The following is a 19236-nucleotide window of genomic DNA, read 5'->3' on the forward strand; positions in this document are numbered from 1 at the left end:
GCTTCAAAACGTAGATACCATAGTATTTAGAATCAGAGGCAGTACTGACTTCCTAAACAGTAATTTAAAATTCAAATTTAAAATAAAGAGAGATGAGGGACTTCCTTGGTGGTCCAGTGGGTAAGACTCTGCGCTCCCAATGCAGGGGGCTTGGGTTCCACCCCTGGTTGGGTAACTAGATCCGGCATGCATGCCACAACTAAGAAGTCCGCGTGCTGCAACTAAAAGATCCCGCGTGCCGCAACGAAGACCCAGTGCAGCCAAAATAAATAAATAAATAAAAATAAAAAAAAGGGGGATGGGAATTCCCTAGCGGTCCAGTGATTAAGATTCCGCGTTTTCACTACTGAGGATGCAGGTCAATCCCTGGTCAGGGAACTAAGATCCCCCAAGCCACACAGCTCAGCCGGAAAAAAAAAAAGGGTGGCGGGGTGGACCTAGACATTATCATGTTAATTGAAGTAAATCAGAAAGAGAAAGACAAATATCATATGGTATCACTTATATGTGGAATCTAAAATACAACACAAATGAACATATCCAAGAAACAGAAACAGACTCACAGACATAGAGAACGGACTTGTGGTTGCCAAGCGGGAGGGTGGGTGGGGGAGGGAAGGATTGGGAGTTTGGGATTAACAGATGCAAACTAGAATATATAGCATGGATAAACAACAAGGTCCTACTGTATAGCAGAGGAACCTATATTCAATATCCAGTGATAAACCAATGGAAAAGAACATGAAAAAGAATATATATAACTGAATCACTTAGCTGTACAGCAGTAATTAACATAATATTGTAAATCAACTACACTTCAATAAAATATTTAAAAAATAAAATAAAATAAATAAAAGGATAACATTGTATATGACTCTGAAATAATATATCTAGGAAAACAAAGAGAAGAACAATGATCAGTCAGGAAACCATAACAATCTTAACAATCTGAAATCAAAATTGCACATGGAGCGAAGGGGGAAGGGGGATGTGAGGGGATGGATTGGGAGTCTGGGGTTAGTAGATGCAAACTATTATACACAGAATTGGATAAACACTGAGGTGCAACTGTGTAGCACAGGAAACTACATATCCTGTGATAAACCATAATGGAAAAGAATATAAAAAAGAATGTATACATATGTATAGCTAAATCACTTTGCTATACAGCAGAAACTAACATAACATTGTAAAACAACTATACTTCAATTTAAAAAAATTGCCATGGAAATAAATGTTCTAATTATGTAAGATATTCTGAGTTAGAGACACTGAGTCAATAGTGGTTATTTTAGTAAACTGATTTAATTCAATAATAAAGTATTGAGTTGATTTTACAATGTGTAAATTAGGAAACCAATTAAAATATTAAAATGACCCAATTTGGTGTTTCTCAGGCTTTAATGCATACTCTATCACCTGAGGATCTTGTTAAAATGCAGATTCTGACTCAGAAGGTCTGGGTTTGGGTCTGTGATTCTGTGTTTTCAACATGCTCCCACGTGACCCACACCCCTAGTTTGTGGACCATAATTTGAGCAGCGAGGAACTAATATATCTAGTCAGAAGGATTTTAATTTCAAATCACCTGGGAGTTAGTAAAATCTGTGATCAAGTGTATAAGCACTATGATCAGCTGAAAAAATTAACAGGGCAAACTGGCTGAAATAACAAAGCTGAATAAAATATTTTTTCTTCTTTAAAAAAAATACAGATTCTGCATCCACTGCTTTTCCATCATAATTTTCTTATCTCTATATCTACCTACCTACCTAGCAACCAATATATCTAAGTTAAAGTTTTTTAAGTTAAAAAGTCAAAATGACAAATAGTACTAATAACATTTTTAGTGTGTTTTTCCTTTTTTTTTTTTTAAAGAGGAGTTTCAAATCTAATCTATAGTGACAAAACCTACATCAGTAGTTGTCCAAGGCTGGGATTAGATTAACTGTTAATTGTTAACAGTACTTATATCTGACAGTAGAATTCTGGGGGGAATTTTCATTTTCTAAAAATTCTGTACTACTTAAGCTTGCTTGTTTACAATTAATCCGTGTATTACTCTTATGTAAGAAGGGGACAAATAAGCAAAAACAGACATATGTTCTGAGGTATTACGGGTGTGCTGCTATTTGTACTAAACTCTTCCTTCTGAAATTCCATATTATAAAAGACATAATTTTGTTTTTTGTCTTACAAACTTTTTGTACTGAATTTCAACATTTTAGTACAACAGTTCAACAGTAACAAATTCTTCCTAATAATCTTGAATTTACCTTGCTAGTTCATCAGTGCTTTCACATGCCAACAAAACAGCTTCATGGGAAAGATCCGCTACTGTATAATTCAAAGTGTTTGCTAAGTGTGTTGCATGGTGTATGGAGGTATCATGGAACTCCACATCTATGGCATTGTCTTGCTCATCATTATAGCAGCGAATAATTCCAATAGAGTTCCACACCTACAAACATGTAAGGTGAAATACAAGTCTGAGAAAGAGTAAAGTTCTTAGAATCAATAGACTAAAATAGTACAAGTTAACAAATAATGTAGTCTGTATCAGGGATTAAGTTATGGGAGCAACCACAGCTTACTTACCTCTAAATAGTTTCAGGTAACAGCAGTAACATCGGAGCAACAATTACTAATTATTCTCTTCCTCATGAGAAGAAGGTACATATATACTTATTTATTAGCAAATGGAATATTTTACCTAATATTTTAAAAAATTATATTACTGTCATAAAAAATACTTTACAATTCACCTTTGGACAACTGAACCATTAAATTCATCAAACAAAACACTTCAAAAATGTATTTACTTACAAATATGACTGCGTATTTCCTTTGGTCCAACTAACTGGTTTACAGTTGTGGCATAAATATATACATTTTAAGGCAGCATAGGACTTCCCTCGTGGCTCAGTGGTTAAGAATCCGCCTGCCAATACAGGGGACACAGGTTCGAGCCCTGGTCTGGGAAGATCCCACATGCCATGGAGCAACTAAGCCCGTGTGCCACAACTACTGAGCCTGCATTCTAGAGCCTGCAAGCCACAACTACTGAGCCCACGTGCCACAACTACTGAAGCCCATGAGTCCTAAAGCCTGTGCACTGCAACTACTCAGCCCACGCGTGGCAACTACTGAAGCCCACATGCTCTAGGGCTCATGTGCTGCAACTACTGAGCCCGCATGCCTAGAGCTTGTGCTCTGCAACGAGAGAAGCCACCGCAGTGAGAAGCCCGTGCACTGCAACAAAAGAGTAGCCCCCGCTCGCTGCATCTAGAGAAAGCCTGCTCGCAGCAGCGAAGACCCAACACAGCCAAAACTAAATAAAAATAATTAAACACACACACACACACACACACAAAAAAAACAAAAACAGGAATTAAAAAAAAAAGGCAGCATAAATTGATACCATTTAGAAAACCTGTCTTCCACTCATGTACACTACAGGCTCACACTACGCAGGGCAGGCCCTAGTGTTTCCTTTCCCCTACCACAAATACAACTATAAAGTATTTGACAATATTAGAAAAATTAAGATCTATTACTTGATGATGATTACTGATGGCAATAAAAAGGTTGTTTTTTTTTTTTAATAAAACATCACCTTTAATATTTATCTACAAATTTATGCCAGGACCATACAATTTAAGAAGGACAACTGTCAAAGTCCTCAGTGGAAAACCTCAAATAATCAACAAATAAAAATATTAAACTTTTTTAGTTCTCAAACTTAAGACAAAAAGTTAATATAGTCATTCATCCATAAATATATATTGAATGCCTATTGTGCCATACCTTGTTCTAAGTGCTATCAGTAAACAAAACAGAAAAATCTCTGGGCTTCTGGAGAATATATTCCATTGGCATGGGGAAAAGGGGCAGATAGCTTTTTTTTCCATAGCACTTATCACCTTCTAATAGTATACCATACCAGTGGTTGCTTTCTAAAAAACACCTTCTAACTAGTGTGCTGGAATCAGTACAATCTCCTATATAAAAACTAATATGAGAAGTAAAGTTTGGAAGTATAGCCAAGAGGTACTACAAGATATACAGTCACATTTATTATGTTCATTATATGTCATTTTGCAAAGCAGAATTTTATTTAACACAACATTCAATAATAAGGTTGAAATAAGATTAAAACTGGGAGTTAACCATAGAATAAATCAAGCACAAAATTATAATCAACCAAAGTGTTCCAGGCCAGTTAACCAAGGTTTTTAACAAATATTTTTACCACACAAAATTAACTACAGTGAGATAAAATGCTTAAAAGTGAGATAAAACTATTTTAAAGTTACATGTAGATGAAAGGCTTACCATGAATCTGTGAGTGAGATGCAAGGGTGTAGAACCTGACTGGAATGGCTTTTGCCGGGGCGTTGGCATAGGACCATCATAAAATGGCCTTTGGGATGTTACAACTGGTAGATTGTGAATGCTGCCTGCCTGATCATCCTCCTCCTCTTCTTTGAGAAAACTAGAACCAGTTTTTATCATTGTAACATCTAGAAAACAAAGGATTATAATTAGAGAATCATAAATACCTATTACCTTGAAAAAGAAAAGCATTACGAAATCTAATAACCTTGTCCATTCATATTTAGTAATACTAACATTTTAATACTATTTGCCTCTTTCACTGTGTTAACATCTGCAGTGATCATTCAAAAGCAATGGAGGGTAAAACTGCTGGTACCTTAGCATGAATCAAAGCAGTGGCACCAATCTGTATTAGTAGTCAGTGTATTGTTAACCAATTGCAGTAAAAATGGTAAAAATATTAATTTTATTAAATCTTGATCTTTGCATAGATTTTTAAAAAATGTTCTCTGTGTTAAAATGGGAAGTGTGCATAAAGAATTGTGATGGGGGATTTCCCTGGTGGTCCAGTGGTTAAGACTCTGTGCTTCCAATGCAGGGGTTGTAGGTTCGATCCCTGGTCAGGGAACTAGATCCCACATGCTGTGCAACACGGTCAAAAAATTAAAAAAAAAAACATGCTGTGTAGTGCGGCCAAAAAATTAAAAAAAAAAAAAAAAAGAACTGTGATGGTTGTCTCAAAAAAAAAAGCAATTCTGCAATTGAGTTGTAAGCTGAACTAGCTAATTTTTTCGTGTAACACCATTTTTATTGGAAATACCAGATAAACTATGGTTTATCAAGTATGTGGCAAACATTTTCTTAAAAATGAAGTGAGCTGGTCATTTAAGAAAAGTAACTGACAGAATTTGTGGTCAATGATAAAACTGGAGCTTTCAAGCGAAAATCAGAATAGTGAAAAACGTGTATCTGCCACCACGAGCTTGACTGCTTTGTAATATTTAAAAACTTCTGATGAGATTGGCGATGATACTAACAAATATTATTCTGGATAACGTGTCAATATTAGGAAGGTCTGCAAAGCTCAGGAAACAGTATTTTCCAAATTAACAATGCATACGTGAAAAAATCAAACATGGTAAAAGATCCATTCAAGTTAGACCAATGGATTTTAATGTAATAATAGAGTTGAAAAGTTCACCGAAAAGTTTTCAGATTCCACATCGCAAGTAATCTTTAAGAAATTATCATTTGTTGCGTTTTGGTGCAACATCGAAGAAGAATATCCGCAATTCTTTCAATAGGCTATTAAAATACTTCTCCTTTTTCAAACTACATATTGTGTGAGGCTAAATTTTTTTCACATACTTCAAACAAAAACAAATATATGGCAGTAGACTGAATCCTGAAGCACATGAAAGAATACAGCTGTCTTCTATGCTAAGATCTGCAAAATAATATTTTTCTAGAGTTGTTTTATTTTCATAAAAAATGTTATTTTCATTTACATATAATGAGTTTATTAATGTTACTTTAAAATGAATATTTTTAAAATTTCTCAGTTTTAATTTCTAACATAGTAAATAACAATAAATATAACTCCACAAACAATTTTCTTTGGGGTCCTCAAAAAATTTTAGGAATGTAATGAGCTCCTGAAACCAAACATTTGAGGAGTGCTATCCTATAAACCCTATATGCTTTAAATGCAGCACAACTTACCACTGTACACTGGTATTTCACTTGGTAATGTTCAAATGTGTTAATTTTAGCATATAAGTTGTAACAGTCACTTTATTTAAAGGTTTTTCATTACAATCCCAGTATCTTTAACAGATACCAAACTATTCAGGTTACCTATTTCTTTTGTTTAAAAATTTTTAATATTTATTTATGTATTTAATTGGCTGCACCGGGTCTTAGTTGCCACGTGTGGGATCTTTAGTTGCAGCACCCAGGATCTTTTAGTTGCGGCCAGATTACCTATTTCTTGAGTTAGCTTGGTAGTTTGTGTCTTTCAAAGAATTTATCTATTTTATCTAAGTTGTTGAATTTATGGACACAAAGTTGTTCATAATATTCACCTATTAAACTTTTGTTATTAATAGCAGTGCTATCTTACAGAAATATAATGTGAGTTACATATGTAACTTAAAATTTTCTAGTAGCCATAAACAGTAAAAAGAAACAGGTGTAATTAATTGTAATAATATACTGCATTTAAAATATAATTTCAACATGTACTCAATGTAAAAAACGACCAAGATATTTTACATTGTCTTTTTTGTACTGTCTTCAAAATCTGGTTGCATTTTATATTTAAAACCACCTCAATTTGAACTAGCCACATTTTAAGTGCTCAAAAGCCGTAAGTGGCTAGTGGCTATCATATTGGATAGTGAAGGTCTATGGGATACACGGTGATGATACCCCTTTCATTTCTTATATTAGTCATTTGTGTCTTTCTTTCTTGATCAATCAGGATAGAGATTTATCAGTTTTATTGATCTTTTCAAAGAATAAGCTTTCGGTTTTACTGACTTTTCTATAGCTTTTGGTTGTCAATTTCATTGAATTCTGTTCTTTCTCATTTCCTTCCGTTTGCTCGCTTGGGGTTTAATTTCCTCTTCTTCTAGTTTGCTAAAGCAGAAGCTTAGATCATTGTTTTGAAACCTTTTTCAACATACGTATTTAATGCTATAGCTACATTCTACCAATCCAGTACTGACTTTAAATAATAGTTTTAATAAAAAATTGAAAATATTGATCAGTAAGATGGATCATCCCATTCACAAAGTCAACTCATACCAACTGAGTTTTCATCATCTTCTAGGATGTGACTTCGCTGTCTAGGACGACCTGAAGCCAGCATGAGGTCATCATCATCTTCCTCATCATTCATAATCCGTTTCGAAAAAGAGCGGGTTTCGACTGCATTGTCCTTTAGAAAATCACCAGCACTGCTTGTATCTTCTCCATCAAAAAGATCATTATAATCCTTTTCTACTCTGCTGGATACCTTGAACAAATTAATACAAATTAGAAAGTATTAGTGAACTACTTAGATAAACACAATTACTCAAAAGGCAATCTTTTAATATGCACCTATAAACTCTACCCAGTAAGCAAGTGCCTTGGTAAAAATAATTAACAAATATGTTTATGAGGATTGTATTATATTTATATAAGACCTAGTCCTTACTTTAAATGACTATAGTCTACGGATAAGGTGGAAGTATAAGACAGACATGTAAAAAAATACATGTGTATACCCAAATATAAAGCAAAATTTTATTCCTCACAATCATTCTCCAGAAAAGAAGTCACCTATGAGTCCTTACAAAGTCTCTCATTATAAGATATTCTCTCATTTACTTTTATTTTGAACAAGATACTGCTTAGGTAAGATGTTTACTTTAAATGATCTCAGTTAAAGCTTGTCTTTGGGGTATTTTTTGATGCTTATAGAAGTAAACAAATAGAACCAAAAGAAAAACAAGAGTGGTAAATAAATCCAACATTAATCATTGATTCCTAGGAACATGAACATATCATTGCAAGTACTGAATGTCACTGTAAACAATTTTTGAGATCACTTTAAAAAGTGAATAGTAAGCAGATACATTGTAAGGATCACAATTATTCCTACAGAATGAATAAAAACTGTACAATGTTAAGTCAATGGAAACTTATAGTTGGGTATAAAAGTCTAATGAGAACACCATTAATGGATTCAAAAGGGACTATATCACAAATCTTTTAGATGGAAGCGCATATAACTGTGTTCTGGAAAGTTGACATTTAAAGAAATGAGAGAACAGAAAAAATACTTCTAAATTCATATGTTTAAACAAATGATTTGAATAATTAAATTAATAACTATTGATAAATGCTATAAGAAGATATTTAACTATTTTATCCATAGTCCTAAAAGCTTATGTACTCAAGTTGGTCAAAAACTTTTTTCGGGAGGGGGCTTCCCTGGTGGCGCAGTGGTGGAGAGTCTGCCTGCCGATGCAGGGGACCCGGATTTGTGCCCCGGTCTGGGAAGATCCCACATGCCGCGGAAGGGCTGGGCCCGTGCGCCATGGCCGCTGAGCCTGCGCGAACTTTTTTCAGACTTTCTTATCAAAAATGAGGGTTTTAACTTACGGTGAGAGGTGTTGTAACAGAAACATGTACTATGAGGAGTAAAAGCAAAAAGGAGAGAGTGGGCAATTCTGGATAGAAGGGTTAAGGTTTTATAAGAGGTGACCTTTAAACTAAAATTTTTTAAATTATTTTTTTTTTTTTGCAGTACGCAGGCCTCTCACTGCTGTGGCCTCTCCCGTTGCGGAGCACAGGCTCTGGACGCGCAGTTGATTTACAGTGTTGTATTAATTTCTGTTGATTCAGTTATATGTATATGTATTCTTTTTCATATCCTTTCCCATTACGGTTTATCACAGGTTACTGAATATAGTTCCCTGTGCTATACAACAGGACATTGTTGTTGAACTAAAAATTGTTTCTCAATTTAATTTTCTTTTTTATCAACGTTAGACATGCATATAGTCAGTGTTATAAGATTTAATATAAAAATGAAAACAATCCTCTGCACAGCCTCCGACTTACTTCTCTGCTCTCAATTGTTTCTTTTGATACTTTCCTCCACACTTGTAAATCATATTCCAGTGAAATTTTTTGATTTTTCAGTTTTAATTACCTATTTAATAGATGTTACTAACTTCTTTCTGTTAAGAAAGATGAGGATTTGGTGCCATTTTTCAACCACCACTACTTCCCTTGTATGCATATACACCATTCTCCTACTCCTGTCCACCCAATATAGATATATTCTCATTTTGCTTGGATCAATTTACAGTATTTAGATTTATTATGACCATGTAAATGCTATTCATAGCTGAACCCTAAAGCAAAGGAAATAAAAGCAAAAATAAATAAATGAAACCTAATTAAACCAAAAAGCTTTTGCATAGCAAAGAAAACCTTTGACAAAACAAAAGGACAACTTACTGAATAGGAGAAAATATTTGCAAATGATATGACCGATAAGGGGTTAATATCTGAAATACATAAACAGCTCATACAACTCAACATCAAAAAAACAAACAACTCAATTAAAAAATGGGGAGAGGGCTTCCCTGGTGGCACAGTGGTTGAGAGTCCGCCTGCCGATGCAGGGGACACGGGTTCGTGCCCTGGTCCGGGAAGATCCCACATGCCGTGGAGAAGCTGGGCCCGTGCGCCATGGCCACTGAGCCTGCGCATCTGGAGCCTGTGCTCCGCAACGGGAGAGGCCACAACAGTGAGAGGCCCGCGTACCGCAAAAAAAAAAAGGGCAGAAAAGCTGAATAGACATTTTTGCAAAGGGGAAATGCAGATGGCCAACAGGCACACAAAAAGATGCTCAACATTGCTAATCATCAGGGAAATGCAAATCAAAACCACAATGAGATATCACCTCACACCTGTCAGAATGGCTATTATCAAAAGGAACACAAATAACAAATATTGGCAAGGATGTAGAGAAAAGGGAACCCTCCTACACTGTTGGTGGGAATATAAATTGGTGTAGCCACTGTGGAAAACAGTATGGAGGGTTCTCAAAAAACTAAAAATGGAACTACCATATGACCCATCAATTCCACTCCTGGGTGTACATCCGAAAAAAACCAAATACACTAGCTGGAAAAGATACATGCACCCCAATGTTCATAGCAGCATTATTTACAGTTGTCAAGTTATAGAACCAACCTAAGTGTCCATCAACAGCTGAATGGATAAAGAAGATGTGATATAGATAGACAGATAGATAGATATTGGAATACTACTCAGCCATAAAAAAAGAATGAAATTTTGCCATTTGCAACAACATGGATGGACTTGGAGCTTAAGGTATTATGCTAAGAGAAATAAGTCAAACAGAGAAAGACAAATACTATATGATATCACTTACATGTGGAATATAAAAAATATAACAAACTAGTGAGTATAACAAAAAGAAACAGACTCACAGATACAGAGAACAAACTAGTGGGGAGAGGGGTGGGGAGAGGGGCAATATATGGGTAGGGGATTAAAAGGCACAAGCTATACTGTATAAAATAAGCTACAAAGATATGTACAACAGGGAATACAGCCAATATTTTATAATAACTATAAATGGAGTACATCCTTTAAAAATTATGAATCACTATACTTCAATAAAAATAAAATAAAATAAAGAATTTCTCTGTTTTGGTTTTTTCTTACATGGATTCCCCAAAGATCTTCCAATCTCCTGCCTGAAAAACATTAAGACTGGCTGACAACACTCTGGGAGCCAAGTATGAAAAGTGAGCTGGGAATTTCAACGTTCAAGTATATACATTTTCATTTAATCCTTTTCAGTACAGTATTCCTCCTTCACCCAACACCACTCAATTGTACCCAGTGTCCCTGGATCTGAATCTTTGGGGACTCAGGCAAGCTAAGTGGCACCTCAGGGGAAATAATGAACAAAAACAAGGCAGCCTGTTTAAAGCAGTTCAGTCAGGCTGTGCAGCTAAGCATAAGAAGTATATAGTTAGCTTTAAGAGTTAAGGGAATTCATGACAGAAAAACTTAGGCTAAACTAATACAGTTATTAACTAATTTTCATCTATAAAACATTTATTTAACTAAAAACACCTAGAACACCAGGATACTAAAAAATTACAGTTTTTCACAAAGGTATTCCTTGGAAAGCCATGAAATATTAATGGATATTATATGGAGGGAAAGAAGTTCCTTAGTAAAACGTATTTGGGAAACATTAGGTTAAACAAGTTTAAACGTTCTTTGTGATAGAGCATTACTGAACATCTAATAACATAAATTATAATTTTCAAAGAAAGTAATGTAGCTTGTGGTGTTTCCCAAATTCATATGGCCACAGAAAGACTTTGAAGAAACTGTTCTACCCTATTACTTATTACCTTACTGCTTGACATCTTTCCACTGGGGTCACAAACATTCTCCAGGACTCCCAGATTTCCTTCTGCATCAGTATAAGCTATTTGACCACAAGTAGGATGCCATGACAGGCCACAAATTGCATAACCTTTCTCATGTTTCACCCTAAAAATTAAAAAGTGAATTCTTAAAACACTGTCAAGAAAAATATAAGCTATACATTTCTTTAGGTAAATTTTAGTTAGAAAAAGTTTTGATAAACATAGCTATATGTCTGCATTTTAACAATCTAATGATTGCAGATGTGAAATGTTTAATAATAAAAAAAACAAACATCTAATAGAAATAAGCAAAAAAGAGACAAAAGATTTACTGAATCATACCTTTCCATGCAATCTTTGGTTTCCACATTCCAAACTATAATTAAACCATTAATACTCCCTGCAGCTAAATATTGTCCACAAGGAGACCAGGTTACTATATTTAGGGTCTAGTAAAGAAAAACAATAAATAAATAATAATTTCATATAATTTAAAACTAAAAACTCATTTTATTACCAAATTCAAATTTTTATAACCCTTATTGTATGCAATTTCTAATTAAATCTGATACATAAACAGCAAGACAAAGTTTGCTTACTAACTTTCTTTTTCAATAATATTCAACAATCAAAGTAATAGCAGCTTTTACTTTATCACAAGAAAATTACACTAGCACAATTTTAAAAGCAAAAGCTAAAAAATGTTTTTATCCTAGAAAGAAAGACAACACAAGTTATCCTCTTAGCAGTCACCATCAAGATGAAGAGAACTAGGAAGTGAAGTGAATCGTACTAAGCCATTGCTGACCTACTGGGCCTCTGTTTCCTAACTGCAAAATGGGTATATATGAGAGAAGGGGGCAGGGGGAGAGGGAGAGAGAGAGAAAGAAACACAGACTAACAACCTTTCCTGCTCTAAAACTCCAGTGTCCATAGTCACAAGTCTCAATGAAACTCACTTAACAATAAATACTACTAATAATGTGAGAATTACCTATTCTAATACTATGCTAGGGTTAAATTTGACTTCTTATAAATTAAAAGATTTTTCTTACCAAATTTCACAAAGGAGAAAGGTCAGATAGGACCTAGCAAAGACTTATCTACTAGTTATTCACTAAGTGAAGAAAGGCTGAGGGGTAAAAGGTGGACACATGCACAGCAGTCTGGAGTTGTTCTCCATTTCCAACAATATTTAGCTGTAATTGTATTAAAGCAAAGTATGCATTAACTATTCCCATTAGCCTACTGAAAGTATCACTTACAAAACCTACCTGAGAGATGAAATTATCTGAAAGATCAAATTGATTACTCCAAGTTTCTCTTCTATATAGCTTAACAGATTTTTCCACAGGAACTGCTAGTAACTATTAGGAAAGATAAATGATTTAAACAAAAGTTTACACTAAATTAAGTTTAAAGAGAAAAAAGAGCAGAAAATTCATCTAAATAAAACTAAAAAACATAAAAGCAAATTTGTATTTTAACTGGCAACTAACAAAACTCAGAAAGCTACTTAAAATTTTGATAAAGAATGGGTGATGGGGCTTCCCTGGTGGCGCAGTGGTTCAGAGTCCGCCTGCCGATGCAGGGGACACGGATTCGTGCCCCGGTCTGGGAAGATCCCACATGCCACGGAGTGGCTGGGCCTGTGAGCCTTGGCCGCTGAGCCTGTGCTCTGCAATGGGAAAGGCTACAACAGTGAGAGACCTGCGTACCACAAAAAAAAAAAAAAAGAATGGGAGATGATCATTATTGCTTGCACTGAAAGACAGAGAACTTATAGTCACTAATATTTTTAACACTATTTCTTAAGGAATATAAGCCCTTTGGATCTAAAAATTCATCTTATTTGCTGGCAGGAGAGAAACAGAGCCAAAATACTTTGAATATCTTTGGAAAAGGAAACTTATCTTCTTACATATACTTCCAAAAAACAGATTAGTAGAAAAAATAAAACTGACATATTCTTTCCATGCTTATCAAAAAACGAAGAAAAATGTATTATTTATGAATAGTAAAACTATGTTTAAATTTTTTTTAATTAATTAGATTGTTTCATAAGCAAAGAATAAATACATACTGGATTTCCCAACTATCACTTTAGTGCAGAATGTACCCTTAAAAGTTTACATGACACAAAAGGTCATACATTGAAAAGAAAGTCTCCCTCCAATCCCTAAATCCTATTTCTACTTCCCAAAGGCAAAAAACATAAGCATAGACCATATAAGAATGCATATGTACTTATACACAAATAGACACACAATTAAACAGTAGCATTCTATCTACTATCTATACCTACTGCTCTACAGCTTGATGTTTTTAATATATCTAAAGACTGATTATTCCATGTGAAGACTCACAGATATACCTCATTCTAACAGTTGCAGAGTATTCCATTTCCAGGAATAAATTCCACAGTTTATTTAACCAGTTCTCTATTAATGAACATTCAGGATGTTTACAATCTTTTGCTACTATAAACAATGATACAACATTTTCATTATACATACTCTGTAGTGCATATGAATAAATATGCTTATAAAATATATGCCTAGAACTAGTACTACTGGTCATTCATTCTAATAAAAACTGCCACATCCTCTTCCACACAGTATATATCAAACTTTTGATCTTTGACCATCTGACAAATGAAAAATAGACAATCATATTTCAATTTGTATTTCTTTTAGTATGAAAGGTTGCATGTATTTTCATATGTTAAAAGCCATCTGTGTATCTTTTTCTGTATACTGTCTGCTCATGTCCTTGTTCATCTTTTTACTGGGATCTTATTGATTTACAAGAACTCTTTGAATATTAAGGAAATTAGCTCTGTCATATTGTTTCAAACTTTTTCTCAGTTTATCATTTGTCCCTTGACACTGAAATATTTATTTTTTTACTTTTCATATTGTTGAGTTTATAAATTTTTTCTGGAAATTTTCACATATGCAGAGAAGTTAAAAAGATGATACAGCAAATACCTATACAATGAGATTCACCATGTGATAGGAAGTCTCCAAGATGGTTCTCAGTAATTCTCACCTCCTGGTATTCATGTCCTTTGCCAGTACATTTATTAAATCTCCTTTTCTCCACCTTTATAATACACTAAATTCCCATGTATACTGGATCTATCTCTCTGTTTAATAGATATCTGTCTATTCATGAATTAGTATCACACTTTTAGTTCCCATAGCATTATAATGTTATATCTGATTGAGTTAAACTTTACCACTTTTGTTTTTCAAGACTTTTGCTTTTCCATATGGCTTTAGAATCAGTTCTATTTGGTCCCCCCAAACATCTTACTGATATTTTATATTGAATGCTTCAAAACTATAGATAATTCAGGGAAGAACTGACATCTTTATAACAAAAATTCATTTCTAAGAATAGGATATATTTTTCTATGCGTTTTTCTAAATGTTGCCATTTGCAACAACTTGAATGAACCTAGAGGGTATTATGGTTAGTGAGATAAGTCAGAGAGAGAAAGACAAATACTGTATGTTATCACTTACATGCGGAATCTAAAAAATAAAATAAAAATAAGTAAATAAAATGAATAAATATAACAAAACAGAAACAGACTCAGAAATATAAAGAACAAACTAGTGGTTACCAGTGGGAAGAGGGGAGGGGGTAGGGCAAAACAGGGGTGGGGGATTAAGAGGTACAAACTATTATGTATAAAATAAATAATCTTTTTAGCTTATCCTTTTGGATATATTATATAGCACAGGGAATATAGCCAATATTTTATAATAACTTTAAATGGAATATTATCTATAAAAATTTTGAATCACTATGCTGTACACCTGAAACTAATATAACATTGTAAATCAACTATACCTCAATAAATAAATAAATGAATAACGAAAAAGAATGGGATACATTTTTTTCTATTTAAGTCTTCTTTTACTCTTCTTTGTAGCATGTTTAAATTTTCTTTACATAGCTCTTTCACATTTTTTGGTAAGTTTATTCCTAGTTATTTTATCTTTTTTTAAAATTTTAAAATCTTTTTTGACTTTACAGTTTGTGCATTATTTTCTCTCACCATGTTTTCTAAATGGCTACTGTTTGTATATAGGACTATAGGTTTCGTATATTAATTTTGCTTCCAACTACCTTACTGAATTTTCTTATTAGTAATATTTTTCCCCCAGTTGATTTTCTTGGGATTTCCTCGTATACAAGCATTTCATTTGCAAATAATGAGCATTATCCTTCCCTTCTTTCAAACCTCTCATATCTTTCTATTGTCTAACTGTATCAGCTAGTACCTCCAAAATGTTAAACACTAGTAGTAAGAGTTGATATAACAAGACTGTTTCCAAAGTTGCCCCATTAAACATGAATGTAGGGCTTCCCTGGTGGCGCGGTGGTTGAGAGTCCGCCTGCCGATGCAGGGGACACGGGTTCATGCCCCGGTCTGGGAAGATCCCACATGCCACGGAGTGGTTGGGCCCGTGAGCCATGGCCGGTGAGCCTGCGCGTCCGGAGCCTGTGCTCCGCAACGGAAGAGGCCACAACAGTGAGAGGCCCACATACCACAAAAAAAAACACAAAAAAACATGAATGTAAAGAAAAAGGTAAAATCAATTCATTCCTGCCAAATGTACTCTTCAAAAAAGAGCCTTTAAAAAGTTGAAATGTTTCTTACAGCATTTCAATAATTAATTTGCTTGGAGCTCTAAAATTTATAATCTGAATGAAATAGTTACAATTAAAAAAACTATTCTTACATTCAAAGATAACAAGGACTGGAACATATAATTAAAACAAAATAAGGGACTTCCCTGGTGGTGCAGTGGTTAAGCCTCTGTGCTCCCAATGCAGGGGGCCCAGGTTCCTCCCTGGTCAGGGAACTAGATCCCACATGCATGCCACAACTGAAGAGTTCGCATGCCACAACTAAGGAGCCTGTGTGCTGCAACTAAGACCCAGCACAACCAAAGAAGTAAATAAATAAATATTTTAAAAACAAAACAAAACATAAAACAAAATAAGAGTCACTCACCTTCCCACTTTTGGGTTGCCAAGCAAGTCTGCAGATTGATTTTGCATTTATCACATCATTGCATTTTTGCAGCAGTGGCCAACTGATAGCACATGTCTGATTAAAAAAAAAAAAAGAAAATGTAAGTCTTGTGACTGAAAAATAATCTTTTTAAATAAATAAAAATTAAAAAGAAAATGCCAAAAGAAAAAAAAGAAAATTTATTTCCCCTTATGAAAATTCTCCCAAAAAAAGATACGCAGCACTGAGTACATTTAATAAGTGGTTTCTTCAAACTGATAGATAGCTCGGAAAAAAGCAACTTAATTCACTTTAACCTAATTATAATATTTGATTTACCTAAGTTACTTTATGTTTTTCACAGTTATAAAGAGCACAAGTCTTAAATAATTAACTCAAATAGGAGTATTTCCTATGTAGAATAAGCAAACAGTATACTCACTGAATAAACGTACACAAACAAAAAAAACCCCAATACATTAAAATCTTAAAGTAACTATGAAAATAAACTTGAGAGATCTACTACCAAATGTTAAGGTGTCAAAGTCAATCCTTTTAAATAGTTCAAAAGTGAGGGAAGAAACTGTGGCTATGAGCTGAAGCATATCTGTGAGGGATGTTTTTCTCATCAGCTACATCATTCCTAGAAATGCCAAGCCTTCTCTGATTGCCTCAGGAAGAATTCATTGTTCCCTCTGCCAATCCAGAAAGCACTTTCTTCATACCTCCTTTAAAGCTATTACCAGGCTGGGTCAGAGTAAGTTATGTGACTCTCCAAATCAAGTGTGGCCCATGCCTTACTTTCGTATCCCCAACACCTGGGGACCAACATATGGTAGTTAGCTTATAAATATATAATGATTGAATTTCCCTTTGTGATTAGATACAGAATCAATTAGTCTTCAACATATTTACTTTTACTTAGATTGTTGGGGAATTTGATCACAAAACCAGTATTTAATGCTACTCAAAAGAAACAAACTATGAAGAAGAATTATTAATTTGGTCCAATAATACATTATGTAACGTCCAATATATGATGGAAATAGGCAAAAAGCTTTAAATTCAAATTGATGAGCTTACCTGATCTGAAATTTGCCACACCTTGACAGATCCATCACAACTAGCTGATGCCTGCAGAATAAACAATAGATTTCTCTATAGTTACAGCCATAATACTATATGGAGACTGGTTCAACTGATAAATTAAAGAGGCTTTTAACAATTGTGTGAAACTTTCTGCTAATTCTCTCACAGTTTTAAACATATTCGCAAAAAATGCAAAAAGAGAGGGAAAAAAATGATTACCAGAAAGATGTCCTTAGGGTCAAAGGAAAGACTTAAAACAGGGGCATCATGTCCTCGAAATGTTTTCTGTTGGCTGCAATCCACCACATCCACAACTTTGACTAGAAAATCACTAAGAACAAGTGTAACGTACATCAATAAATGTCAATACAAAAGACTCAAAAGCTATGACCCAAATATTTCAAAGTAATGAGTAAATGCCATAATTTCTTTATAGCAACATGTGAAATTTGGCACCCATATTACCTTTTAGTTTTGGTCTATAAAGATGCTAAAAACATAACTCAAGATTTCTCATATGTTAAAATATAAATACTTTTAGAAAGTGGCTTCCTTAGTTAGATCTTAAGCTTCTATTATTTGCTCATCTAATTACAGCCACAACCATTTTTAAAAGCATTATGCCTTTTACTCCAACTCAGCAATTCATCAATTACATTTTTTTCTTATGACAAATAAGCAACAAGAAAAACAACAAAAATCCTGATTGTACAGTCTAGGTTGTACCAAAAATAATTTTTAAAACTTTGTATCCAACTATCATCTTTCCCCAGTCTTTTCCAGCATTTACTGAGCAGGCTGTCAGCAAAGCAATATACCTCAATTCACAAAGAAGCACAAGTCTGTCATCAAAAACCTTTAACAGAAAGAAGACTTGAATATAATAATTAAATAACAACAACAAAGAAGGTACAGAGTCCTGAAAACGTTACCCTGAATCCAATGAATGAGGCCATTTTGTTCTAATATTGTTTCATTTTCTGATATCAAAGAGCCTTACCTAGATCCAGCAGCAATTTTTGCACCATCCCCATTAAAGACCACATGGTTTGCATTTGTGGTGAAGCGAGTCAATATACCATCTGGAACTCCTTCAGGGAACGTGTGCACTTGAACAGTATTGTTAGATACTGCAGTGACCAATTTCCCATTCTAAAAGAAAAATGAAAGAAACATTGGCAAAAATTAGTTAATTAACTGGGAGTCTCTCCATAGTTAAAAATCCAGTAAAAAACAAAAAAAACCCTTATAAATGTAGTTCATGTCAAGAGAAAAATAATCAATATATAATTTTTCTGAAATGGCTATTAGCAAGAAAAATTTACTTGCTGCCTTTAGAAAATTTAATTCCCTCTTCATCAGCCAAACTTTTAGCCTCTGATTTCTCTTGTACTTCTGGCAAGAAAAATATTTAAATAGTGTTTTTGTGGATTCCCAAATGTCATAAGAAGGAGACTCAGAACAAGAAAACATAGCTAATCTCAATGAGGGAAGAGCACAAGGGACACAATTAGTATTACCCTGTGTTTCCAGAAAACAATCATTAGATGTGTTTTCAGAGTAGGGTAAAGTCTAAATGCGAATCCATGAATCCATGGCTCCTGTTTTTGTTTTTTTTTTGGCCGCACTGCAGGGCATGCGGAATCTTAGTTCCCCAACCAGGGGTCGAACCTGTGCCCCCTGCAGTGGAAGCGCAGTGTTTAGTGTTCTAAAAACACTAAATAGAAAGTTTTAGGATCCGAAAATGATCTGCAAACACCGTTGTTTTGCACAGCTTTTAGCTAAGAATCATAAAAGGTC

General features: G+C 34.3%; 1 protein-coding gene across 2 annotated transcripts in view; it reads right to left on the minus strand.

Annotated features, from left to right (window-relative positions):
- Window positions 1–19236, minus strand: part of WDHD1 (WD repeat and HMG-box DNA binding protein 1) — a 61812-nt gene that overhangs the window by 32776 nt on the left and 9800 nt on the right. For both annotated transcript variants that reach the window (XM_022570516.3, XM_089907726.1), the window contains 10 exons: window positions 18437–18588; window positions 17656–17767; window positions 17431–17481; window positions 16348–16443; window positions 12590–12682; window positions 11658–11764; window positions 11298–11439; window positions 7147–7357; window positions 4336–4523; window positions 2277–2461 (listed from right to left, as the gene is read on the minus strand). In XM_022570516.3, the coding sequence (XP_022426224.1) occupies window positions 2277–2461; window positions 4336–4523; window positions 7147–7357; window positions 11298–11439; window positions 11658–11764; window positions 12590–12682; window positions 16348–16443; window positions 17431–17481; window positions 17656–17767; window positions 18437–18588 (1337 nt within the window). The remainder of the gene's footprint in view (window positions 1–2276; window positions 2462–4335; window positions 4524–7146; window positions 7358–11297; window positions 11440–11657; window positions 11765–12589; window positions 12683–16347; window positions 16444–17430; window positions 17482–17655; window positions 17768–18436; window positions 18589–19236) is intronic.

Source organism: Delphinapterus leucas, chromosome 2 (genome assembly GCF_059928025.1).
Source record: "Delphinapterus leucas isolate spDelLeu-1000000601 "Yukka" chromosome 2, BTC_Dleu_Yukka2, whole genome shotgun sequence".
In the NCBI taxonomy this organism is placed as follows: domain Eukaryota; kingdom Metazoa; phylum Chordata; class Mammalia; order Artiodactyla; family Monodontidae; genus Delphinapterus; species Delphinapterus leucas.